Raw genomic sequence first — 18234 nt, 5'->3', positions numbered from 1 at the left:
TGATAGAATTTACAACACATGAGGAGATCACACATAATCTCATCATAGTGGTAGAGTTTACAACACATAAGGACATCACATCAGATAACACAATCATACAATACTAGGAATCATGATCTAGCCAAGTTGCTACACACATTTTTTGGGGGAAATAATTCAATCCATGACAGATAGAGAGCAGGGAGGACGGTTAGCAGGAGCAGAACTGACGTAGGGACTTCGCTGCTAGTGACAGCGTCAAGAGGTTGTTATTTAGGTATTGTCGAGGGTTTTCTTGGCTGTAATCTTTACTGAAGCAGATCACCAGATTCGAACTGCCAACCTTTTGGTTAGCCATTGAGCGCTTAACCTCAAGCGCCACCAGGATTCCTTCAAGGGGTTATTGTTGTGTGCCCTTACTCCTAGCAAACATAGGACAGAGTACAACTGCTCCATAGGGTTTCCTAGGCTGTAATCTTTATGGGAGCATATCCTCAGGTCTTTTTTCTCTTAGAGAGACTCATGGGTTTGAACCGCCTACCTTTTAATTGGCAACTGAGCCGAGCACTTAACCATTGCGCCTCCAGGACTCCTTCTTCAAGAGGAAGTCAAATCAACTGGACTTGGTAACTGATAGGATGAAGTGGGCTGGGGGCATCTCTGGGACTCTGGTTGCTGTGCCTGTGGTTGGGAGGGGCTAGATGGGAGGAGGGATCTCCAGTCCCAGTCCCCTGATAGACAGCTGGATCTGTGTGGCTGGAGCTCAGGGAGAGGTCTGTTCTGGAGGTGCAGGACATGATGAGGTGCCTGAGAGAGGGTGTGTGGAGTGAGGAAAGCACTGGGGACAGAAGCTGGGTGTCACCATCTCTGGATTCTGAACTGGGCACCATTTAAACCAGAGGAGGCACCCCGCTTTGAGCTCAGAAGGTGGGCTCCATTTCCTGGAGATCCATGGAGGCCCTGGCAAGTTCCCTGTGCAGAAGTCACTGGGTCTGCTCAGGGCCTGTTTGCCTGAGGGTGCTCGCGGAGACTGCTTTCTGTAGAGGTACTATGGTAGGGCTGGTTTCAAGCTCCCAGGATCGCCACACGCATTGTGTCTTGTTGGGTTTGCCTTCAACATTAGCCTTTCCAATGGACGCGGCAGGAATTAGTGTGTGCGGCTGGCAAAGGGGCTCCTCTGACGTTTGGTTTTGTTTGTTTGTTTTAGGCTAACCATTCTTTTCCCCAAGTTATATAAACAGTATCAGTGCAGGGGAGCCCTCAACGTCATTATGTCTTTTGGTGGGAGAAGGTGCAGCAGGTGGAGGTGGGGCAGTCCAGAACTCTGATCAGGGACCTGGGCAGGGTAGGGTAGGGGGCCCTCTTGTTATTTTCGTAAGATGACTCCATGGGTGCCTGGAACTGTGCTGGGCCTTCACATCTGCATCTGCTATCTCATCTGGCTGGTGGGCAGAGTGGAGAGGAGACAGAGATGGCTGATAAGAGGGAGATGACAGTCCTCCACACTGGATGTTGGGCGGGGACCACCCCTCTCCCACTGTGGTCCCGCTTCTGTACAGCAGAGGCTTAGACAGGGGCTCACAGGGTGAGCAGGGAAGTTTAGAAAGTAGATCATGCTGGAAGCTGGGGTCGGCAAATTAGATGTGGAGGAATATTTTTCTCTTCCAGAAGTAGCATGCTCCCTCCCAGTATTCCTAGTCTGCATTTCGTTTTCCCAGTTTTAATAAAGACACAGGTGTTACTGGGTGCCATCAAGTCGATTCTGACTCACAGTGACCCCATGTGACAGAGTAGAACTGCCCTGTAGGGTTTTCTTGGCTGTAATCTTTACAGAAGCAGATTGCCAGGTCTTTCTCCTGCAGAGCTGCTGAGTCAGTTCAAACCACCAACTTTTTGATTAGCAGCTGAATGCTTAACTATTGTGCCACCAGGGCTTCTAAAGACATAGAGTACTGGGGAACATTTCCCTACCCTAGTGTCGGGGGCAGTGGAATGGTGGAGGTTGTGGCCGGGGGAATAGGCACCTGACTTTTTTCAGGGGCAGCTGCTGCTCAGCCAATTGCTGCCACGAGGGAATGAGGGGCTAGTGTCACCGGATGTTTAAAGTTTTCAAGAGAAGCTGGGAATCCAGATGTAATGGGAACACTCCCAGAAGGCTGAACTTTTAAAAGATAAACACTGTGGGCCAAATAAAGTCCACCTGTGGGCCAGATGCGTGTTCTCTGGGCTAGACCAGTCTTCTTCACCCTTCCTGGCCGCAGCACACTGAGTTATCACCAGACGAGGAAGAAGCACTAGGCAGGAGCAGGCTGAGTTTGTTCCAAACTCTTCTCTGACATGAGCCTGAGTGGCCGGCAACCGTGGAGTCCACTTTCTTTATCAGCAGAATAAGGGCCAGGTCTGGATCTGTGGTTTTGAACTGTTGTTAGCAGCAGAACCTTTGTTTAAACCAAATCTGACAAGGAACAAATCTCAGTGTACAAAAAGAACTGCTCCTGTTGAAAAGAGAGTCTGAAGTCCTGCCCTGAGTCTGCCCTCTGCCCCCTCCCCCAGGGGCACCTCTGCCAGGTTCCCCAGAACACAGTGCAGTGACTGCCCACCTGCCAGCTGGTTGCTCACCGTTACCTCCCAGCTCTGGGATTCTGTGGGCTGACTGGCAGGAGGAGAATGGCAGAGCTAAAAGGAAGCAGGCCGCAGTGGAGCCATCCAACAGCCTCTTCTTACCCAAATTCTGCCAGGTCCCTGCCACAAGGTGCCTGTACCGCCACGGGGTGCAACTGCCATTTACTGGTGCCTTTCATGCATTTGTGCCTCCTGACATCAACCCTCCCAGGTGTGTGTGGCTCTGTCCATTGCACAGGTGAGTAAACAAGACACAGAAATGAGTTGCCCACAAGGTTACTGTGCTGGGAAGTAGAAGAGCCTAGATTCCGCTCAGGCCTGAGAGACTCCTCCTCCTCCCTGTCAGGCCTCCTTTATGCTTTACTGAGATCTGCCTTGCTTCCTGGGGGCAGTCCCACATACATGTGGATCCTGGGTCCCAATAATAATGGTTTCCGTCCATTGTGTTTCTGTGGCTTGCTTCAGTTTGCAAAGTCCCTTCAGATGTGATGTCATTTAGCTGATGTCAGACTTGATTCATCTAAGTGGGACTCTTCCTTTTATCACCATGCAGGAGGCAGAGCCATCTGAGCCCAGAAGTGCTGAGGGGACGAGGAAGTCCAAGGCTACTGCTCCTTCTGCAAGCAAGAGGCCCAAGAAGGAGACCAAGAAGAAGCGGTAGAAGAGGATCCCTGTGGAGCTGGGTGGGTGGGCCATGGCCTGGCGGAGCAGCCCTCCTGGAATCAACATCCTCTTCCCACTCTCCACCCCAGACTCAGGGTTTGAGGGGGCTGGAAACACCCTGTGACCACAGAGAGTTGCCCAGGTCTAGCTGGGCAGACCAGCCCTTCCTCTTCCTTCTGCTTCTGTGACAGTTTGGAGTGAAAACAACAACAACAACAAAAAAAAACCAAGCCCCTTGCTGTTGAGTCCATTCTGACTCACAGTGACCCTATAGGACAGAGTAGAGCTGCCCCATAGGGTTTCCAAGGAGCAGCTGGTGGATTTGAACTGCCAACCTTTTGATTAGCAGCTGAGCACTTAACAACTTTGCCAGCAGGGTTGAAGGAGACTGTAAAACTCTTTGTGAACAAAGACTATTAGGAGGTTTGTTCAGAAGCCAGGTCAGCTTAGAGTCAGATTTTATTAATCATTGTATCCATCCTTTAGTCACCACCCTTGTGGATTTACACTACATTTCGGGAGCCACTACCACTGACAAGCACCGTCCTCACCCATTATATGTACACCACATCTCTCCTGTGAGTCGCCAGCTTTGTCTTGGCTGTGTAGATGTAGCCAGGCCTCACCTGTTTGCTTAGGTCAAGATACGTGGCTGCTGCAGTGCCAGTGATCCTGCTTGCTGCAGCAGCAGGTCTGAAAGATGCCTGGCGTGAGTGCCAGCAGAAGACCTGGGCCAGAGCGACTCCTGGTTCTCCTCCACCAGGTGGAAGAGATTTTCTGAATGAATGTATGCTTCTTGGGCGCATACTTTCTGAGCCTTTGAAATGAGGGACTTGTCAATCTCAGACCAACCTCTTTTCAACCCATTATAGCACATTCAGGGTGTGCCTTTTGACTTCCACCTGTACAATAATCACCCTCCCACTCAGTTCTTGTATGCCCTGACCAGTGAGAAAAAGTTATTTGGGGAGGTAGACATCAATAAACTGCACTGCATGCTGACCCTGCCTCTGTGTTGTCTGCTGGTGAGGGAGAAGGGAAGCCAGGGTCCCTGTTCTGAGGGTGGGGCCCTGGGGGCAAGGATGGCCAGAGCAGGTGAGTCGCTCTGGGACAAGTTTTCAGATCAAGACGTGTGTGGCCCTTAGTCACTGGAAACATTGTGAGCCTCCATGCATATGTTAGAGTTTCCACTGGGTCCAGGCTCCACTCATTCCGCAGGTTCCTGTTGCCTGAGGAAAACACTGCACGTTCTCGAAGTGGCTTAAGGAAAACCAAGGGCAACACAGTGGAAGGCCTCATGTGGCCTGGGATGGGTCATCCAGATCCAGTCATGTGCCCTGAATCAGCTGCTGAGGAAAAGCCCGACCCATGGTAACTCAGACTTGTCCAGCTCATTTATAGTTTGCCAAATGCTTTCCCAGTTGTCAGAGCTGATGAGGACGCACTTAGGTGATCAGCATGGATCATCTCCATTTTATGGATGGGAAACTGAAGTCCAGACTACTTGAGAGTGCCCGAATTGGGACTTGGACCCAATCCACGGCCTTCCTTTGGTATTTAACACATTTCTAGTGAGTATCTGTGGAGTCCCTGGGTAGTGCAAACAATTAATGTGCTTGGCTGCTAACCGAAAGGTTGGAAGTTTGAGTCTACTCAGAGGTGCCTTGGAAGAAATATCTGGCGGTTTGCTTCTGATAAATCAACCATTGAGAACCCCGTGGAGCACAGTTCTGCTGTGACACACGTGGGGTTGCCGTGAGTCGGAGCCGACCTGACAGCGGCTGGTGTAGTGTCAGCAGGTGCAGTGATGGGAGGGGCCCCGCCATGCTGCAGAGGGGCTTTGAAAGATCTGCCAGCACTTTAGGTTTCAGGAGAGGAAGTCTGGGGACTGGAGCTTGTGCATAACCAAGTGGCAGTCTTGGCTAGACACCAGCAGGAGGAGGGGCTTCTGCTGAGTACTTCTGTCCACAAACGTTTACTGAGTCTCTTAGATGGTGGGCATCATGCTAGGCACTGGGGATGCAGACGTCAGGAACCTACCTAGAAACCTACAGTGCACCTAGCCTACTGGGAGACATGTAAACAGGTTTGGTGTGGGGAGTTCTTCAGCAAGAGTGAGCAGTGGGTGCTGTGGGAGCTGAGCAGATGGGCAGCTCAGTCTTGGGGATCAGTGCAGCCACCAGCACAGCCTTGGGGGGTCGGGGGCAGAGGGGAGGTGTCTGAGCTGAGTCTTAAAGGCCCTGTGGGAGTTGAGACCAGTGGGAAATTATACTGGGGGAGTGGGGACCAGACCTCTGGAGCAGACTTGTTCAGCTTCCTGGAGGGAAGGCAGCCTGTGGCTCACAGAAGTAGACCTGACTCCCTTAAATTGTCCCGTGAAAGGCTGTTTGCCAGAGAACAGCACTAGGAGAGTCAGGGGCAATTTTTGCTGCTCCACCAGGCCCTCATTCCACATAGTTTGTTGCATATGGCTGTCTTGGCTTCCAGGACCTCATCCTTGCCTGGTTTTCCTCCTCTATCACTCTTCCTCAGAGGGCCCCAGGTTTCAGTCCTTAGTCCTCTTGTCTCTACACACACTCACTACACAATCCCATACAGTCTTGTGGCTTTAAATGCCACCTCTATGCAAATGCCTCCCAAACAGATCTCTTCAGACACCTCTCCTAAACTCCAGACTCCTATATCTTGACTGCCTACTGGTTATGTCTGCTTAGATATCCAACAGATATCTCAAACCAAATTCCTGATCTTACACCATCATTCCCAAGCCTGCTGTTCTTGTGATTTTCCCGATCTTAAAGAGCGTTATAATTCTTCCAGTTGCTCAGGCCAAAAACCTTGGAGGCATCCTTGGCTCCCCTCTCCCTGTGACACTCCATATCTGACCCTTAAATAACTGCTTGTGACTCAGCCTTCAGAATTCAGAATGAGACCCCTTCTCGCCACTTTACTGTCTCTGCTACTGCTCCAGCCACCATCATCTCACCTGGATGTTGCAGCAGCCTCCTCATGGGTCTTCTGCTTCCACCCCTGCCCTCCTAGTCTGTTCTCACTCAACACAGCAGCCAGAGGGATCCTGTTAAAACCTGTGAGATCATGTCCCTTACCTACTCCCATCTCAGGTAAAGGCCAAAGTCTTCACTGGGACCCTCAGGGGCCTTCAAGAGCTGCTGCACCTCCTTCACCTCCCCAACCTCATCTTTCCCACTCTTCCCCTCACCCACTCTCCTGCATCCTCACTGGCCTCCATTGTCCTCAAACATGCCAGGCAACCCTGCCTCAGGGCCTTAGAACTTGCTGTTGCCACTTCTAGATACTATGCCTCATGTGGTAGGCAGAATAATGGCCCCCTAAAGATGTCCACATCCAAATCCCCAGAACCTGTGAATATGGTACCTTACATGAAAAAAGAGACTTTGTAGATGTGATTAAGTTATCCTGGTGGGCCTAATCACGAGTCCTTCTAAGGGAAAGAGGGAAGCAGGAGAGTCAGTTAAAGAAGCAGTTGGAGAGATGGCTATGAGCTGAGGAATGTAGACAGCCTCTAGAACCTGGAAAAGGCAAGGAAATGGGTTCTCTCTTAGTGTCTCCAGAAGGAACACATACCTACCCACGCCTTGATTTTAGCCCAGTAAGACCCATTTTGGACTTCTGACCTCCAGAACTGTAAGATACTACTTTTGTATTGTTTTAAGCCACTAAATTTATACTAATTTGTTACAGCAGGATTAGGGAACTAATACACCTAATTTCCCTCAGGTCATTAGGGAAACCTCTGGTCACCCAATTTAAAATTCAAAACCTTTTCCAACACTTCCTGTCCTTTGTCCCTTAAATTGTCTCCTTGGCACTTACTACCACCTAACATACTCTATATTTTACTTTATTGGCTTCCACCTCAGAATATGAGCTCCACGAAGAAAGGGATTTTGTTGTTTTACAGATGAATCTCCAGAACCTCGAAGAGTGTCTGGCATATAGTAGGTACATGAATGGGTTAGTAGGGAAGTAGTAGAGGAAGTAGTAGTAGGGAAGTAGTATCTGCCCTAACAATAGAGCATCTTGAGTGAGTATTCATTATGTATGCCCAGGCACTTGATACACAGAATTTCATTCAGTTCCCAGAGCAACCCATGAGCTTGGTAACATTATCATCCCCAATTTTACAGATGACGACATGGATGTGCCTGGAATTGAACCCAGGCAGCCTGACTCCAGTGCCCACTCAGAGTCACTCTGCTGTCTCCTCACTTTCTTCCTTGGAATTTTCAAGGAGGCTTTTGTAGGGGAGAAAAGATCAGGCCTAGGTGCTGGAGGCTTTACTACCCAGAGGACTAAATCACAAGTGGGAACTTATCCTCACCAATGAGGAGGAGACTCTGGGGTGGAGTTTTTTGAGATGGCAACTTGGTGAATGAGATTTTGGAGCCAGAGAGGCACATTTGGACTCTGGGCTCCATCCAGCAGACCTGTGTGGTGTCAGGTGAGTTCACGTCTCTGAGGTTCAGGCCTGGTCCATCAAATGGAAGTCATAAAACAACCTTACAGGGCTGTTGTAAAAATAAGACATATGCATATGTAAAGTGCCTGGAGCATAGTAGGTAGTTTATAAATAGTGCCAGTGATAATGGAACAAGTTCATCATTAAATTTATCATTAAAACACCGACCCTCTGGTGCTGGCATAACTGGATATCTATCAGCAAAAAACTGAAACAAGACCCATACCTCACACCATGCACAAAAACTAACTCAAAATGGATCAAAGACCTAAATATAAGATCAAAAACGATAAAGATCATGGAAAAAAAAATAGGGACAACACTAGGAGCCCTAATACATGGCATAAACAGAATACCAACCATAAATAATAATGCACAAGCACCAGAAGAGAGACTAGATAACTGGGAGCTCCTAAAAATCAAACACTTATGCTCATCAAAAGACTTCACCAAAAGAGTAGAAAGACAATCTACAGACTGGGAAAAAATTTTTGGCTACAACAAATCTGATCAGCGTCTAACCTCTAAAATCTACAAGATACTGCAAAACTTCAACGACAAAAAGACAACCCAATTAAAAAATGGGCAAAGCATATGAACAGGCATTTTGCCAAAGAAGATATTCAGGCGGCTAACAGACACATGAAGAAATGCTCATGATCATTAGCCACTAGAGAAATTCAGATCAAAACTACAATGAGATATCATCTCACCCCAACAAGGCTAGCATTAATCCAAAAACCACAAAATAATAAATGCTGGAGAGGTTGCAGAGAGACTGGAACACTTATACACTGTTAGTGGGAATGTAAAATGGTACAACCACTTTGGAAATCGATTTGGCGCTTCCTTAAAAAGCTAAAAATAGAAGTACCATATGATCCAGCAATCCCGCTCCTTGGAATATATCCTAGAGAAATAAGAGTTGTCACATGAATAGATATATGCACACCCATGTTCTTTGCAGCACTGTTCACAACAGCAAAAAGATGGAAACAACCTAGGTGCCCATCAATGAACGAATGGATAAATTATGGTATATCCACACAATGGAATACTATGCAATGATAAGGAACAATGATGAAGCCGTGAAACATAACATGGAGGAATCTGGAGGGGATTATGCTGAGTGAATTTAGTCAGTCACAGAAGGACAAATATTGTATAAGACCACTATTATAAGAACTCAAGAAAAGGTTTAAACACAGAAGAAAACATTCTTTGATGGCTACGAGGGTGGTGAGGGAGGGTGATGGTTATTTACCTAACTAGATGGCAGACAAGAATTATCTTAAGTGAAGGGAAGGACAGCACACACTACAGGGGAGCTCAGCACAACTGGACTAAACCAAAAGCTAAGAAGTTTCCTGAATACAATCAAACACTTCAAGGGACAGAGTAGCAGGGGTGGGGGTCTGGAGGCCATGCTTTCAGGGGACATCTAAGTCAATTGGCATAACAAAGTTTATTAAAATGTTCTGCATCCTACTTTGGTGAGTGGCATCTGGGGTCTTAAAAGCTTGCAAGCGGCCATCTAAGATGCATCAATTGGTCCCAACCACCTGCTGTAAAGGAGAATGAAGAACACCAAAGACACAGGAAAGCATTAGCCCAAGAGACAGAAAGGGCCACATAAACCAGAGACTTCATCAGCCTGAGACCAGAAGAACTAGATGGTGCCTGGCTACCACCAGTGACTTCCCTGACAGGGAACACAACAGGGAGTCCCGGATGGAGCAGGAGACAGGTGGGGTGCAGAACTCAAATTATAGTAAGAAGACCAGACTTAATGGCCTGAATGAGACTGGAGGAACCCCAGAAAGCATAGCCCCTGGATTCTCTATCAGCCCAGAACTAAAACAATTTCCAAGGCCAGCTCTTCAGACAGAGATTGGACTGGACTGTGGGACATAAAAGTATACTCGTGAAGAGTGTGCTTCCTAGCTCAAATAGATACATGAGAATAAATGGGCAGCTTCTGTCCGGAGGTGAGATGAGAAAGAAGAGAGGGTTAGGAGCTGGTTGAATAGACATGGGAAATCCGGGGTGGAAAGGAGGAGTGTGCTGTCACAGTATAGGGAGAGCAATTAGGGTCACATAACAATGTATGTATTAAGTTTTCTGTAAAAGACTAACTTGAAATGTAAACTTTCACTTAAACTACAATAATAAACAAAAAAAAACCACCCACCCTCAAGTCAGCCATGATCTTGGCTTCCTCAAAAGACAAACCCATCCTTAGCCCCCAAGTAGTGTACAACCAAATTTAAGGGCAGGGTTCCCAGGCTGAGCACGTACTTGTTTTCATATTTGCAGAGCTCTTTATATTTCAAAGGAGCCCTGGTGGTGCAGTGGTTAAAGCGCTCAGCTGGTAACCAAAAGGTAGGCAGTTCGAACACACCAGACACTCCGCAGGAGAAAGATGCGTCAGTCTGCTTCTGTAAAGATTTACAGCCTTGGAAACCCTATGGGGCAGTTCTACTCTGTCCCATGGGGTCTCTATGAGTTGGAATCAACTCGACAGCAGTGGGTTTGGTTTTGGGGTTTTATATTTCTGGTAGGTTTTGCCATCAGTTCCCTTCTTCATTTATTCAACAGACTTTCAGATCATGGAGGTTGAGAGCTACATGACAGAGAAGGGGGGAGGAATCATCTTGAAATTTTTTTCTCTAAATAAGCACATGAAAAGGGCTCATCATTAGTTATCAGAGAAATGCAAATCAAAACCACAATGAGCTACAACTATATACCCAGGAGAATGGCTAAAATCAAAGACTGACAACAGCAAATGTTGGAGAGGCTGTAGAGCAACCAGAACCCTCCGACACCTTGCCGGTGGAAGTGTAAAATGATACAACCACTTTAGGGAACAGTTTGAGAGTGCCTTAAAAAGTTCAACATACATTTGCCCTATGACCAACATTCCACTTCTAGGTATTTATCCAAGAGAAATGAAAGTGTTTGTCCACAAAGCATCTTTTACTAAATTCTAGTTAGAGTGTTCATAGTGTTATTCATAATAGTCCAAAACTGGAAACAGCCCAGATGCTCATCAACAATAGAATGAATAAACTGAAATGTATTTATACGATGAAATGCTACCGTAAAGAAATGATCTACTGATAGGCACAGTAACATAATTGAATCTCAAAAATATTATGTTGTGTGAAAGAAGCCAAACATCCCCCCCCACACACACACAAATATACTATCTGGTTCCATTTATAAGTAATTCTGAAATAGACAAAATTAACCTGTGGTGATAGAAATCAAACCAGTAGTTGCTTCTGGGAGGAGGATTGACTGGGAAGAGGCATGAGAAAACCTCTAGGGTGATGGAAATGTGCTGTGTCTTGATACGCTATCATCAAGATTAAAATCTGAGCATTTCACAATGTGTAAGTTATACCTTAATAAAAATATTCCTGTGGTCTAGGCACTAAGCTGTGTGCTTTGTACACATGTCATTTAATTTGTCAGCAAGTCCCATGAGGTAGAAATTGTCTCTGCTTTACAGATGAGGAAGTGGAAGCTGAGAAGGGTTAAGCACTTGCCCCAGGACACACCGCTAGAAATATGAGATTAGAAACTAGGCAGTCTGATTCCAAATCCCAAGCTTCAAAGGTCACCTCTTCTCCCTCAACCCATTCTCTTCCCTGAGATTTTATGGGTGGGGAAACTGAGCCCTGTAGAGGGCTGGAGATTTGCTGAATGCCACTTAACTCTTTGAAAATAGAATTAAACTAGAACCCAGATCTCTGTAGCTTTCTTACTGTATCACACATCCTTACTTGGTGAAGAGGTCATGTTCATTCCCACTGCTGTCCAGCTGAGGGGCGAGAGTTTAAAACTATAATTTTTAGAGTTGAGTATAGCATCTACTTATAGTAGACTCAAACTAGGGGCTGCTCAAAGACATCTTGTGACGTCAAAATGAGAGATTGCGCTTCCCATCTGTCTTTATTGCTAGAGTAGTTCCAGGCTGATTGTGAACTGTGGAGGTAAGCCATCTCTCCTCCCTGCGATTATTCCCTGCTACCCCTGAGATCTCCTGCCACACTCACCTCTTACCTCCGCCACATCTTCTCGGGTTGCAAGATGCCCAGCCCTCCAAAACATTCAGCAAGCTTCCCTCAGCTTAATTTAAGAGGCACAAGCAGGAGTTTTTCATCCTCCCCGACGGAGTCGCGACGACTGTAGCGTCAAGAGTAGCGTCAAGAACAACAACAGCCAGTCTGATTTGGTTTTAACCCACATCCAGTCAGTCAGCAGTAAGGGCAGCTGTTGTCAGGTTCAAGGTTTGAAAAGCAATGTTGTCTCTGGTGTTCTCGGAGGGCACCATCTTGTGTTTTGAGAAAATTGGGCCCAAACCATGATCCTTTCCTCCAAAAAAGTTTGTCCCAGCTCCTCCGGCCTCTATCCGCTAAAGAAAAACTTCATCTTGAATTTTCTTTCTCTCCTCTTTAACAGTGGCAGAATGTGTTCCGTGGTCTGCCTTTCCTCTGGATCTGGCAAATGGTGCTAGTGATGAATCACCCTGCTTCTCCAGAATGTTTTGCTCCAAGAGCTCAAGGGGGCATAACAAGATGATGAAGGGCCCCTTGAATGACCTCCCCCGACCCCCAAGGGGACTGGGCCCTGTGAGTTCATAGAACTGGAGAGTTGTTGAGCTTTCAGAGACTATTTGGTCCAACCCAGTTTTGCAGATGAGGAAACCTAGGCTTTAGCATTTATGGAAAGGGAGCCATGGAGGAGGGCTGAGGCAATCTGAGTATGATTCATCCTCATGGACTGTGGACTCATGGTTTGGGCCTTCACTGCTCTAAGCCTCAGCTTCCTCCTCTGGAAAATGAGGCAGTTTTGGTTCTGACCACAGATGGGTATGCAGTTCCTGTAAGCTGCCCCTGCCTCTCTCCTGCCCTTACTAGCCAGGCTTAGTGCCTGGAAAGCATGAAGCCTACTTCCTCTGTCCACCTCCTCTCCTCCCAGCCCCTCTAGGACCCTTGTAATCCAGCTCCTACCCCCAACACCTCTGCAACCACACTTCTCGAGGTCAGCTATAGTGGCTTTGTGGCTCAACCCCCTTCAGATACTTTTTTGTCCCTGTCTTATCTCAACATGGCCTCCTGGCAACAGCTGACCCCAGAGGACCGCCCTTCTTTTTGGGAATCCCAGAATCCTCTTTGGAGGCCTCTTCATGTAGCCTGTTAGACAAGAGGGCTCCTTGGAGCTCTCCTGGCTTTCTTCTCATCCTATACACAACATCTTACCCTGAGCCTCAGTTTCCTCACCAGTAGAATGGGGATAACAACAGTACCCTTTCCAAGGAGTAGCTGAAGGGATTAAATGGGTTAATATACGTAAAGCAGTTAGTGCCTGATGTAGAGTGTGCTCAGTAAGTGTTATCTAAATTATTAGTTTTTTCCACCATATCCCTGGGTATCTAATAGGTTTTTCTAACATGATTTGGCCAAAACTGAACTCCTGGCTTGCCCCCTCAGTGGGCTCCTGCCCAGGCTTCCCCATCTCAGTAAATGGCACCACCATCCACTCACACCAAAGCCTGGGAAGCAGTCTGGATCCCGCCCTCTGCACACCCACACTGCTGCTCCATCAGTGAGGACTGTGGGTGCTTCCTCCACATGTACTCAAATCATGTGCTGCTCGCCCCCTCCCCTGCCTGGGCTGAGCCACATTCATCCCCTCCCAGAGGCCTCCCTGCCTCTACCCCAACCCTCCTCTAACCCCCTCCATTCAGCCACCAGACCTTCAAAACCATGCACTGGATCATGTCACCACCACCCACCTCCTTGCTTAACATCCACCGCAGCCTCCCACTGCATTTAAGTAAAACCAAAGCCCCTCACCGCAGCCCAGGAGGCCTTGCCATCTCTAGCTCCTGCTACTGACTCCAGCTTCGTCTCCTGCCTCTCTCCCCCCATCTACCACACCAGCTCCATCTTTGCCCAGACTGTTCTCTTTGTCTGAACACTCTTCCCCCAAATCTTCTTATGGGTCACTCTTTTTCATCCTTTCAGCTTCAGCTAAACTCATCTCCTCTGAGAAGCCCTCCTTAACCTATCCTCGGAGTCCCCTGCCATTCTGTCCCCCATTTATTTCCTTTCTAGCATATAGCTCAATCTGTAATTCTGTGTCTATAGGTTTGTTCTCTGGTTCATTGACCGCCTCCCACAGCAGCCTGCAAACTCCACGTGGGCAGGAGCTCTATTTTACTAACCAGTGTGCATCTACCAGACACAGTACGTGTGTCATCAGCTCCTAGGACTTCATCCAGCTTTCCAGACTTGGGCTGTGTGACCTAGGAAAGTCACTCACTCTGTCAGGGACTCAGCAGGGAGGGGAGACTGCCTGGACTGGCCCTTTGCCTGCTGTATACCTCTCTGGACATGTTCTTTAGTTCACAGAGTTCTGTGAGTGTTTGTTGAGTTGTATCCAAAAGCCCTGCCCCAAGGACTAGGAAACACAGATGCCAGCATCTCTAGGAACAAGAAGGCCACAAGGGAGCTAGCTCAAGGCCCAGGGAGCTCATTTAACTATTGAATGATTAAATGCTTTTAATTATCAGGAGGTAGCTGTGGTGGGAAAGTTGAGCACAGACCGCAAGCGCAGGAGAGTTGGTTCAAATGCAGGTTGTGGGGAGGGGCCTCCCTGCCAACTTTGGGCCTCACCCAGATCCAACCAACCAGATGAGACAGAGAGTCAGTCATGGACTGTGGCCCCGGGGTGTCCGAGGTCAGGTCCAGCACACGAGGCTGGGCTCTTGGCTCCTCCCAGAGCTGGCTAGGGCACAAGAAGATGGTGAAGCCGGACTCCAGGCGGGACCTGGGGCAGGGTGGCTGGCTCAGCGCCTAGTCTGGAAGTCTGAGTTAATATGCTAGCCCCAGGCGGGGGCTGGGGTATGCCTGGCGCTGCTCCAGCCGACCTGGGGAATCCAGGCCTGAGATTCCTGTCCAAACAAGCACTGGAGCCTGTTCAGTGTCAAGCCCTGGTCCTGGCAGTGCTGGGAGCAAGGATGACACAGGCAGCCGCAGCCTCTGTCCCGTGGAGCTCTTCGCCTGCCCACATTAATGACAGGTTAGAATTAACATTCATGTTAGAAATGCAGATGGTGTTCTGATGAGGCTTTGACCCAGGCTGGGGAATCAGCGGAGGGGCCAGAGGATGAACAGGAGTTAACCAGAGAGCAGAGGGAGGGAGAGGACGTCCCAAGCAAAGGGGAAAGCAGGAGCAAAGACCATAAAGTGAGAGAGTGGTGCGTATAGGGAGTGACCAGTAGTTCAGCCCCGGGAAATATGAAGGTGGGCTTTTAGAAGCTGGCAGAGCCCTGTGTGGCCTTGTCAGTGTAGGCTTTGGCCTCAGAGGAGTTATTGAAGAATCAGAGTTATGTTTTGGAAAGAGGACCAAGGGGGCTGTTACTGGATAGATTAGTGAAGGGGAGACCTGTGGACAGAAGATCATGAGGGGGCTGGGATGGTGTCTGGATGAGCCAAGCCCCAACCTAAGCATTGGGGAGGGCACAAGAGTGGGGTGTAGTTTGGGTGGCAGAGGCAGTAGGTCTTGGGAGCAGGGTTGAAGGGGGAGGCTGGGGATGCTGGGCTTCTGGATGAAGTGCCCGAGAGGGTGGAGCAGCTATTCCTGAGCCTAGAACCCAAGAGGAGGGCCAGCTTCAGGGAACAGAGCATTCTGCTTGGGATGTATGGAATCTGGGGTGTCCCAAGGGAATGTCCTAGAGAAAGGTCTAGAGTGTAACTGGACAGATGAGTCCTGCGGTGTCATGAATTACTTAATATGGCCCTTCTAGCCATAGTCTTTGTAACTCACTCCCATCAGATGATTGCGTGGAACCATGCTAATAAGGTATATGGAACTCTAACGAGCAGATTGGTCAGCTTTGCCATCCCGCTAGGCTGAAAATGAGCCATCCCAGAGGTGAGAGGAGAGGACCTCACCACCACCAAGGAAGAAGAGCCAAAAGCGGAGCATGTCCTTTGGACCCAGGATCTCTGCGCTGAGAAGCTCCTGGAACCAGAAGACAGAGAGAGACAGAGAGACACAGAAAGAGAGAAACAGAGAAGAACTGTAACACTGAAGACAGTGAGAAGCAATGGCAGAGAATCGGCAGCAGGAGAGACTGGCAGGAGATGGCACAGTGGGCTTCCCAGCCCACAGAGCGAGAAGCTGAGTGCCTTTGGGCAGGAGGCTTACTGGAGGAGTAGTGTGCCTCCAGGCACTTGGTTGACCAAGGTTTGCTGACCCGTGGAGCTAGAGCTGAGCGCCTTTGGGCTGAGGCTTCTTGGCCGAGTGGGGTGCCTTGGGGTGCTTATTGCAGAGCTGAAGGAGTTTTCTAACACTTGCTAAGCAGGGTAGAGGCCAAGGGGCCAGAAAGAAGCGTGCCTGTGGGCATAGCTGAAAAGAGATTGTCCTGATGGAAGAACTGTATCCTGAGCGTTCCTGAACCTGGGTTGTAACCTGTTACTTCCCTAATAAACCCCATGATTGTGAGTATTGTCTGTGAGTTCTGTGTGGCCATTGCAGTGAATTATCGAACCCAACAGAGAAGTAGAGAATGCCGTGTATGGACGGTTAGTGTCAGAATTAGTAAAGATGGCGGAGAGAGGAGGCATGTCTGACCTCCGCCTGGTAGGAATCAGCCTTGGGCTGTTGATCTTGATTCTCCTTCCCCCTTGTGAAGTTAAAGGAGGTCAGACGCCACCTCCACGCAATTTTTCTAGGCCCAGAGCTCTGGAAAGAGGCCAGGGCTGGGGAGAAGAATCTGGGGTGAAGCTGGTGGGAGTGGGTAGGTGGTGATGTGGCTTGGAGTGAGGAGCTAGATTGAGCCTGGGGAACTCCCATGTTTAATGGGCAAGCTGGAGGCAGGAGCTGAAGACCACAGAGTTCCACCTCAGATTTTCACCCCTTGGCTCTCTGGAGGGAGGAAGCAGGCTCAACTGGGAAGTGAGAGAGAGTTAACGCCCCTGGGGCTTCCCAGAGCCAATGGGGGACCAGAGTGGAGGATAACCCCTCCAGCCTTTTGTCTTCCCAGCCTCCTGTCCTCCTGTCTGTCCTCTGGATAGACATTTCTTGGAGGCATTTTGTGACTTACATGAGGTCTCAGAGGAAAGGAGCCCCTGTTGCCTACAGCAGCGACCTCAGTAACGCTCCCTGTACTGGCTTCCCTCCTTCTCTGCCTCTCTCTTCCTGCTCCCTCATGCCACCTTCCTGGGCTCAATTCCCAAATGCATGCTCTGCTTTGAGAGAATCTGTGAACTAAGATAAAGTCTAGCCAAAGCCACCAGATCTTGGGCTCCTCTTGGGCAGGGACTGGCTGTGTCCTTGGCCCCAAACCCAGGGCCAAGGCAGAGAGGTACCCCCTCCCCTCCACTCTCCCTTACCCTGCTGCCCCAGAGGGTTTGTAGATGTAAGCAGGTTGAGCCAAGGCCAAGAGGAAGGGGAACAGCAGGGTCCCAGAACTTCAGGGAAGGGAACTGGGTGCTTCCCCCTAGAAGTCTCTCTCTTCCTCATCAGGTGGGGCCAGGAGCCAAATGAGAATAAGACAGAAGATCCTGGACAGGGGCCTTGAGGGGCCAGCCAGAGGGGGCAGGGGAAGGCCAAGTGCACCACCAGCCAGTCCTTGAGGATTTTGGCCACCAGGAGCCCTGGGTTGGGGAGCTCTGTAGCCAGGCCTTGCACTTGGGCGTCCAGGCTAGTTGGGGAGAAAAGACCCACTGCAGTCAGAGAGACCTGAGATGGCGCTTTTTAAATAACTTACATTTTTTCTTATTGCCTGATTAACATGAGCTTACTGTAGAAAACTTAAAAAGTAAAGACAAACCCAAAGGAAAAAAATTTTAAGATTATCTGTGATTCCCCCACCCCTAGGACAACTGCTAGTAACATGGCAATGTTTATTCCTTCTATTTTTTCTATGCCCACCTTTTTTTTTTTTTTTTTTAATAAAAATGGGATTATATTGTTAATATTATAACATTTTAATTTACTAATATAGCATGAACTCTTTCCATGACAAAATATATAGCTCTACATTGTTAATTTTCAAGCTGTAATAGTTGTCCAGCTTTATTAATGGAATCTTAGGGTGGCTGCACCAGATTTTAAAATAATAATATCCATCTACTGAACTTCTGGTGTGTACCACACTAGTCATTAAACAGTCTATGAGGTATGTACAATTGTCCCCAGAGTACAGATAAGAGAAGTGAGGGTCAGAGGAGTTAAGTGACTTGTCCAAGGCCACACAGCTATTGAGGCAGGATTCAAATCCGGTTTCTTAGCCTGCTCTTAACCATGATGTTCTGCCACCTGGTGGGTCCCCCTTTGTGGACCCCTATATTTGTTTCTGCCCAGAAAGTCTGAAGAATCTGAGCCCTGTGTGGGTTTTTACCAATTCCATTTGGAAAGAGACTTAAATTTTTTATTTTATTTTATTT

The 18234-nt window shown here is 48.5% G+C and overlaps 1 protein-coding gene across 1 annotated transcript in view; it reads left to right on the top strand.

Moving 5' to 3' along the window:
* The window catches only part of MANBAL (mannosidase beta like), a 14858-nt gene extending 11596 nt beyond the window's left edge, over positions 1 to 3262 (top strand). Inside the window, exon 2 of the mRNA XM_004370362.2 lies at positions 3155 to 3262. Within this exon, the coding sequence (XP_004370419.1) occupies positions 3155 to 3262 (108 nt within the window). The remainder of the gene's footprint in view (positions 1 to 3154) is intronic.
* The last annotated feature ends 14972 nt before the right edge of the window (positions 3263 to 18234 follow it).

This window comes from Trichechus manatus, unplaced genomic scaffold, assembly GCF_000243295.1.
Source record: "Trichechus manatus latirostris isolate Lorelei unplaced genomic scaffold, TriManLat1.0 scaffold00008, whole genome shotgun sequence".
Classification (NCBI taxonomy): domain Eukaryota; kingdom Metazoa; phylum Chordata; class Mammalia; order Sirenia; family Trichechidae; genus Trichechus; species Trichechus manatus.
This window is presented reverse-complemented; position numbering and strand designations above follow the sequence as displayed.